General features: G+C 51.8%; 1 protein-coding gene across 1 annotated transcript; it reads right to left on the reverse strand.

Moving 5' to 3' along the window:
• Positions 1–1,442: 1,442 nt before the first annotated feature.
• DUSP1 (dual specificity phosphatase 1) lies at positions 1,443–5,160 on the reverse strand. The gene is made up of 4 exons (XM_012461145.3): positions 4,560–5,160; positions 4,137–4,282; positions 3,551–3,770; positions 1,443–3,098 (listed from the first exon to the last, which is right to left on the reverse strand). The coding sequence occupies exons 1-4, from the start codon at positions 4,924–4,926 to the stop codon at positions 2,728–2,730; spliced, it is 1,104 nt and encodes a 367-aa protein (XP_012316568.1). The 5' UTR covers positions 4,927–5,160; the 3' UTR covers positions 1,443–2,727.
• Between the last annotated feature and the right edge of the window lie 2,836 nt (positions 5,161–7,996).

Consider the following 7,996-nt stretch of genomic DNA (forward strand, 5'->3'; position numbering starts at 1 on the left):
AAGTATGCATTGATGCATTTTCTACATCCCAGAATTAGAGAGATGGGAGGAACAGTACTCAGATACAGTGCAAACTGGTCATTTTACTGGGAGGGAAAACTGAGCCAGGAGAACTGACAGAAGTCATTAGGACAGAGGCAAGGGGATGGACACATTTCTCCATGGCCTACTGTGTGCCAGGCACTTTACATTCATCGGCCCATGTCTTTCTCACAAGTGAGCCTCAGTTTCCTCCTTTGTAAACTGGGTGTTGCTATTAACGGTTATTTAACCTTAGCAGTGCCTGGCACACAGTGCTCACTCTAAAACTGACAACCATCATTACCACATTGTCAGTATTAAATGATGATGAAGTCTTATCTCAATCTCTTCCTGGGACACAAACACATTAATAGATTTTGAGTATCTTTCTTTTCATCCTGAGGTATTAATTCTTTCCCAAGGAAAGCAGTCTGAGACCAAATATGACATTTTCTGGAGGGTCTGAACACAGTGACTCCGGTACATGTGGATAGGGGTTATCACCCCTGGCTCTCAGGGCTGGCATGAGGCAGAGTGGCTTGAGCTGGGAGAAATGAGTGACTTGTTTTCACTGGCAGCTCCCTTAGGCAGCCGCTGTATTTTTCCACTGCGTGGATCACACTGGAGATTAATTTTGGTTCAGCCGCTGCCTGCCAAGCAGAAAGTGAAGGCCCTAGCCCACGGGGAAGTCAGCCATGGCATCTGTCACAGACTTGATGTCGCTGGTACATTTCCACGGAGAGATATTTACAATAGTAAATTTCTAGGCTTTGATAAAAACATTGGGTACGGTTTGTTTTGATAGGCATGAACATACTTGTAATCGGAAAGCCAGCTGAGGAAATGAGCTTGCCAGCCCAAGTTCTTAGAACTTAGAACACAGAGATTTTTCAGACCCTGGGAGTCAAGTGGCAGACGGTGAGCCAGAGGGACAAAGTCAAGGACACCGATTCTGTATAAAGATCTTAAACAACGGGGCTGGACCAGAATCATAGCACAGGGTGCTCCTGGATAAGGCGAGTGGGATATTTCCTTTTCTGCTTCCTATAGCACTTTGTCCAGAAACAAAGAGTGGGGGTGGGGCACTAAGGGGCCAGTAATCCAAGAGCTTCGTTGTTTTTTTATGCAACATTATAGACTGGATTACAGGTTGGTAGCAATTACATCTTTTCTGTTTCAGTTGGTTGGCAAAGGAGTACAAATTCAGAATATTATCCTAGAACAAGTCAAGTTTAATTGCTTATCTTCAACAAAATTATGAAATCAGAGCAGATGACCTAAAGGAGGCAACTACCAAAAATGCCATGTCTGTATGCAGAAACGCCGGTGTCAACGTCCTCCACAATGTCAGCAATGGTCAGGCTGGGGATGGGGTGTTGCAGGTGATTTCTTTACATTGTATTTGCTTATAGTGCTTGGAATTTTTTTTTTTTTTTTTTTTTGCCATTTAATATATTATTTTCACAAAAACCAAAGCCTTTTTAAAAGCAAAAACAGTGCCACGAGGTGGGCAAGTGAAAGACCACAAAACAGATGTAGATTCCAATTCCCCTATTCCTGCCACTTAGCTATACTGGGTCTCAGCATCTCATCTGCAAAAGGCCTGGCTAAGTTTCTCTGGGAGCAGGTAGCACACACTGACTTATGTCATGTATTTCAATAAACTTTTGTCTCCTCATAACCCTAGCACAGCTCAGAGGGGAAGGCGACTTTTTATATCAACCTGAGGAGGGTATTAAAAAGGCAATCCAGGCAAGTGGCCATTTCTTCCTAGCTTTGGCTCTGGGGCCACCCTGGCATCTGGGTGACATAGTAGGTTACAGAGCTGCTAAAACGGGCATGGATGGGCACACTGACCAATCCTAATACTCATTTAAATATCTTCCTCGCAACCCAGCCATTTCATGGGACCACAGGGCCACCACAGGGCATGGGATCAGATCTCAACACATTCTGCAGGCCCTTGTCGGAATTCTTCCCTAGTTCACAAGCAGGAGAGGGGTTGGATGTGGATGCCAAAGAAATAAAAGCATTGAAATTTCAATAGAAATGCCATAATTTATTCCATTGTATAAAAAAAGTCATCCTTATGTAACAAAATGTCTTCTCAGAAGAAGAAATATATTATTTCAGGTCATAAATAATCAGCAAACATACAACTGTTGGCAACTAAAAAAAACCTCAACACTGGTGTTTTCCATCAGTGCTGAAAACAAACCTGCTCACGATATATTTACAGATAGTACAGTACTCGAAAACAAAAATTGAGGTATTTGGTTCTGGGAGTAGACAATGACATTTGTGAAGGCAGACACCTACACAAAAATAAATAAGGTGTATATTCTCATATGTATATGTGTTGTCGGGAATGATAATACTGGTAGGTATGTCAAGCATCAAGAGATTCTACAAAAACCGGGGCAAGCAAAAAGAAACTGGCTCACACACTGAGTCCTTTCTCTTCTGCCCCATTTTGTCAGAGGGACTTGATGTACCCACTATATATTGGTCCCGAATGCTGAGTTCAGCAAATGTCTTGACGCTAAGTCATCAGGACGACTGGTTAGGAACCCAGTGGAACTCGGGTGAAATTAAATAAATAAGGACCAGCCCTCTCAAGCCCCTCCCAGAGTTATTGCATTTCTCCTCTCAAGAAGGAGCCTGGAATCCCGGTGGGATGTGAAGAACCTCACCTCCCGTGGCCTTTCAGCAGCTGGGAGAGGTGGTGATGGGGCTCTGCAGGTAGCTCAGCGCACTGTTCGTGGAGTGGACAGGGATGGAGACGGGGAAGTTGAAGACGGTGGTGGTGGAGGTGCCTCGGTCCAGCACGGCCATGGCAGGGCTCCCAGCCTCTGCTGAGCAGTGTGGGGCCAGCACTTGGGACTCAAACTGCAGCAGCTGGCCCATGAAGCTGAAGTTGGGGGAGATGATGCTTCGCCTCTGCTTCACAAACTCAAAGGCCTCGTCCAGCTTGACTCGGTTAGTCCTCATGAGGTAAGCGAGGCAGATGGTGGCTGATCGGGAAATACCTGCCTGGCAGTGGACAAACACCCTTCCTCCAGCATTCTTGATGGAGTCTGGAAAACAAAAGGAGCAGCTGGTTACTTGAGAGCTCAGGAGAACCACCCCAAGCCCAGGTACAGGGTGTCTGAGAAATGTCATGTGTGTCTTATTTAGAAATGGTCACTATCACCACATGCCATCACATGGATACTGCTCATGAAGCAAGGCAACGTGGGTGCCATGCAAAGGATGGCACAGGATTTAAACCCAGACTGGAAGTTTCCACACAGCAGATAGATCTCAGACCAGTCAATTCACCTTTGTGAGCCCCAGTTTGCTAATCTGTAAAGTGGGACATCAAATCAAATTCATATTTTGCAGGAATGTTGCCCACACCAGACAGATACTGAATGTGTGGAAGAAGGCTCAGAAGACTTCATTCAAGTCCTTGCTACAGAGGATGGGCTTAGGGGCTAAAATGAGAAGAGAAAGGCCTTTTAAAGCCCCAGGCATCCATTCCATTTACCTATGAAGTCAATGGCCTCGTTGAACCAGGAGCTGATGTCCGCCTTGTGGTTGTCCTCTACAGGGATACTCTTGTACTGGTAGTGACCCTCAAAATGGTTGGGACAATTGGCTGAAACGTTGATCAAGGCAGTGATGCCCAAGGCATCCAGCATGTCCTTGCGGGAAGCATGGTAGGCACTGCCCAGGTACAGAAAGGGCAGGATCTCCACCGGGCCACCCTGAAATACAGAAATATCCAACATTCGTCAAGCTTCCTCAAAGCCAAAGCCAGTGCCCACATCCACAAAAACTTCCTGCTGGAGAAGTCAATTTCAGATACCAGGTGAACTCAGTTCTGTTGCTGGAGGATAAATAAATAGGGGTCTAAGCCCATTTGCCTGGGCAGGACCAGCAAGTTCATTTCTGTAGAGCCTACAATTAGAGACTCGGCTTCATCAGACCACTTAACTGTGGAATAAATCATATCCCTGTGTTCCCTCTGTTATAAATAAAGCTGCAGGTCACTTTCTATATTCTCCCTGGCACTGCTCTTCCATGCCTTTGCCAGTTCTTACTTCTCCCCTGTGGCACGGGCGCCTACTAACCTGATCGTAGAGTGGAGTACTGCAGGAACTGCACCCAGATTCCGCGCTGTCAGGGACGCTAGTACTCAGGGGAAGGCTGAGCCCCATGGGGGTCGACTGTTTGCTGCACAGCTCCGGGCAGGAAGCTGAAAACGCTTCGTATCCTCCTGAGAATACAAAGACATTGTTTTTCCATTAGTGTCGTGGGGACTGGGCACCTTCAGACAACTCCCCCACCCACCAAGGGCTGGAAGTTAACATCGGAAAGGCCCAGGCAAGTCTTTGTTCCCAGAGCCAAACAAAGCCAATGACAAGTTCCAGAAACAAATGTACTCCAACGCCCACGCGCTGCAGATGGGGCAGGCCCCCAGGAGCCGAGGGCCAGGGGTACCGGGCAAAACCTCAGGGGTGTACGGCCCGCCCCGAGCTTCCCCGAGGGCGTACCTTTGAGGAAGAAGACTTTCGCGGCGCGCGCCTCACGGCAGAGCGCGCCGGCCGCCAGGGCCAGGGTGCCGTCGCGCTTGGCGCCGTCCAAGGCGGCGCTGCGCTCGTCCAGCAACACCACGGCTTGGTAAGCGCCGGCCAGCAGGCGGCCGCGCAGCTCGGCGTTGGGCACGATGTGCTCCAGGCCCATGGCGCCCTTGGCCCGGCGCCGCACGATGGTGCTGAAGCGCACGTTGACCGAGCCGGCGATGTGGCCGGCGTTGAAAGCGAAGAAGGAGCGGCAGTCCAGCAGCAGGCACTGCGCCGCGCGCTCCCCCAGCAGCGCCCGCAGGCCTCCGGCGTCCAGGGTGCCCACTTCCATGACCATGGCCAGCTTCAGCGCCCCCAGCGTGCTCGACCCTGCGGTGCTCTTTGTCCTCGGGGCCAAGGGCAGGGCGGCGGCTTTCGAGGAAAAGCTCGACCCCCCGGGTCTCTCTGCGCAGAACCAAAAGCCGCTTTTGGACTGAGAGAGGGGCGTCACGCAGGACTCAGGGTTCCTCGGCTTCTTCGCGGTCCCGACTGCCCCTCCGACCCGTAACGCGCACACAGCCCGAACGTCCTTTACAGCTAGCCGGAGTGGGAAAGCGCCTTTATAAGCGGCCTCTCGGGGGCGGGGCGGACCGGGCAGGCGCGCAGCGGGAGGGGGTGTTTGTTTGAATGGTGATCACGTGATAGGGCGGTGACGTCACCCGCCCTGCCCGGCCTGGCGCCGCCGAGCCAGAGGCGAAGACGTCATCAGCCTCGGAGCCGGGTCCGCTCGCCGCGCACTGGCTCGCGGCCCGGCCCCCGCCCTGCTGTCCGGCCTGCTCCTGGCGCGTCCCCTGGGACCGGGTCCGCGCTGCGCTCCGGGCCCAGCGGGGAGGTGGAGGGCTCGCTGCCAGCTGAGGCTGACCTCCTGGATGCGAGCGGCCCGGAGAGGGGGCGACGTGCCACCTGCCTCGGCATCGCCGCTCCCCCCACACCTCCCTCCCCGAGTCCCCTTCCCAGCGCCCCTCGGCCGCAGACCGAGCCAAAAGGGGCCTCCTGCGCTTTTGCATATTCTTGTGCCCCTTTCTCTCATTTCCTCGTCACTAATGGGCGAGGAAACGGAGGTTCCCCGGGCGAAGCGTTGGACTTGCCCAGAACCACATTGCTGGGGTGGTGGTAGGGGCAGCAAAGAGGGGCCTAAGATGAAGTTTATAGAAAAATGAACAAGTCTTCCGAAAGAAAAGTCGTTCCTACCAAGAGCTACCTAAGCAAGTTGGGGTGGAGAGGTTCAGGGCAATGCTTTCCTGTTTCCAAGACTTTATTTAAGGTGGCTTTAAAATACCTACGTTTGCCGTGAAAATGCAAGCAAGCAAACCCCCACCGGGAAATAATGCTGTTCCTAGTCTTGTGGTCCCCGGAAGACTTGGAGCCAAAGAAGGCAGGTCAGGGGGCTGGAATCCCGGTGGGGGTCGCAAGGCCCTGCGGTGGGTTCCGGGGTTTGGCGTATGAAGGGGCGAGGGGCGACCCGCAGCGCGACTCGACGGCGCCCCCCAGGGGCCGTCCGACGCGTTTCTGTCACCTTGGCTCAAGACCGAACTTCTCCATCCCTTTCTTTATTCCACAAATATACAGTATACTGAGTGAGCGCCCACTGAGCGGGGGGCTGGGGGGCTCCAACCCGGAAAAGAAGCCGCCCCTCCTCCCCCACCTCCTGGTCGTCGCGGCCGTTACAGGCTGAAAGCAAAATCCAATCCCGGGCCGTTCTGGGCAGATTGCCAGGACCTGGATCGCAACGCTTGGGAAGACCCCCCACAGCAATATCCGTGCCCTGAGTCCCAGTGACGGCCCCCTGGACAGCGGGGCCTGCTGCAGCGACGCGACGCGCTAGGTACACAAACATAAACATTGCGCCACCCGCCCGGGTGCCGAGTCAGGAACATTCTGCGGTTTCCTCCCCTCCTGGGGGAGGGGATTTCGCCGGCCACCCTCTGTCGTCGCTGTGCGAGTTGTATCACCACAGGCAACTTCTGCATTTGTCTCGCTTAGCTTGTGTGTTTTCGCCAGCGCAAATGTTCTGCCTGGATTCTTCTAGAAAAGTTCAGGGCATGGAATGCTTTTATCAAAGGGCGTTTTCTACCTTCCTTTGAACCTTGGTCGAGGACAGCAAAGAGGTCCTCAGATAAGAGCAGCACCCTCTCTGTATGGAGAGATAGAAGAAAAAGAAATTATTTGTTTATACTACTTATTCAGCTAAGGAACTCAACATACTTTTTGCGTTGAATCATAGAATGTTACAGCTGCTGACTTTTCATTGCATACCGACTTGATTTGTCCCAAGTTTTTTTCTTCACCAAGAATATTTATTATACCTTCCCTACTCAAATTTTTCAAAAAGAAAACTTTTTAAGGGCCGCACGCGGTGGCTCATGCCTGTAATCCTAGCACTTTGGGAGGCCGAGGTGGGTGGATCATTTGAGGTCAGGAGTTGGAGACCGGCTTAGCCAACATGGTGAGACCCCTGTCTCTACTAAAAATACAAAAATTAGCAGAGCGTTGTGGCGCATTCCTGTAGTCCTAGCTACTCAGGAGCTGCCGGGAGGCAGAGGTTGCAGTGAATGGAGATCATGTCACTGCACTCCAGCCTGGGCTACAGAGCAAAGCTCCATCTCCAAAAAAAAAAACTTTTTAATACAAATGTCACAGTGGTAGTGGCACAGTCTGGCCCTAGAGTCAGATGTCTCCTGGCCTCTTCTGCTTTTCTTTCTCCTCCCTTGTTGGAAAGAGTACAGAGAGTAAGCTTGACCCTGTCATTTTGCTGCTGGTTGATCCTAGGTGAGTCTCCACTCCTACTGAACCTCCAAGCCCACATCGGTACAGTGGGTCTACACTGGCCCACTTTGTAGATGGTTTAAGGCCCAAGTGAGAGATGTGGGGTTTAGGGAACCCAGGCCCTACCCCTTCCTGATCGCTATGATTCACTGTATCTCTAGGGTTTCCCCTTCCCAGCAGAATGGTTCTTCATATATCATCATGCCCCTGTGCCTTTTGGAGACCTGCATCAGAACCAGGGAGGTCACTGCAAGCCGTTGGCTTATGGGAGACATCAGTAGACAGGGTCCCAACTCAGGGAGAGCTCCTCTTGAAGACCTACTAACACACAGTGCTTAGGTCAGTGGGTCACCTGCCTGGAGACAGGTGGTAAAGGCGTAGCCACCTAGGCCCCCCAGTCAAGGCAGTGGAGATGCTGCTTCTGACTGGGGATAGAGCCAAAGAGAGCCCAGCATCATCTGGTCTCTAACTACAGGAGTGAGGGGCTGGCCTTGTGGGCCTGGCTACCCGAGGGAAGCAGATAAATCAGTGGATGTTGACTCAGGGGAGAGAATTGGGTCTTTCTGGCCTTGGCTGTTCCCAATTCTACCTAGTCCTGCTTA

Source organism: Aotus nancymaae, unplaced genomic scaffold, assembly GCF_030222135.1.
Source record: "Aotus nancymaae isolate 86718 unplaced genomic scaffold, 86718_ANA_hifiasm-v0.15.2.pri h1tg000015l_1, whole genome shotgun sequence".
Taxonomy (NCBI): domain Eukaryota; kingdom Metazoa; phylum Chordata; class Mammalia; order Primates; family Aotidae; genus Aotus; species Aotus nancymaae.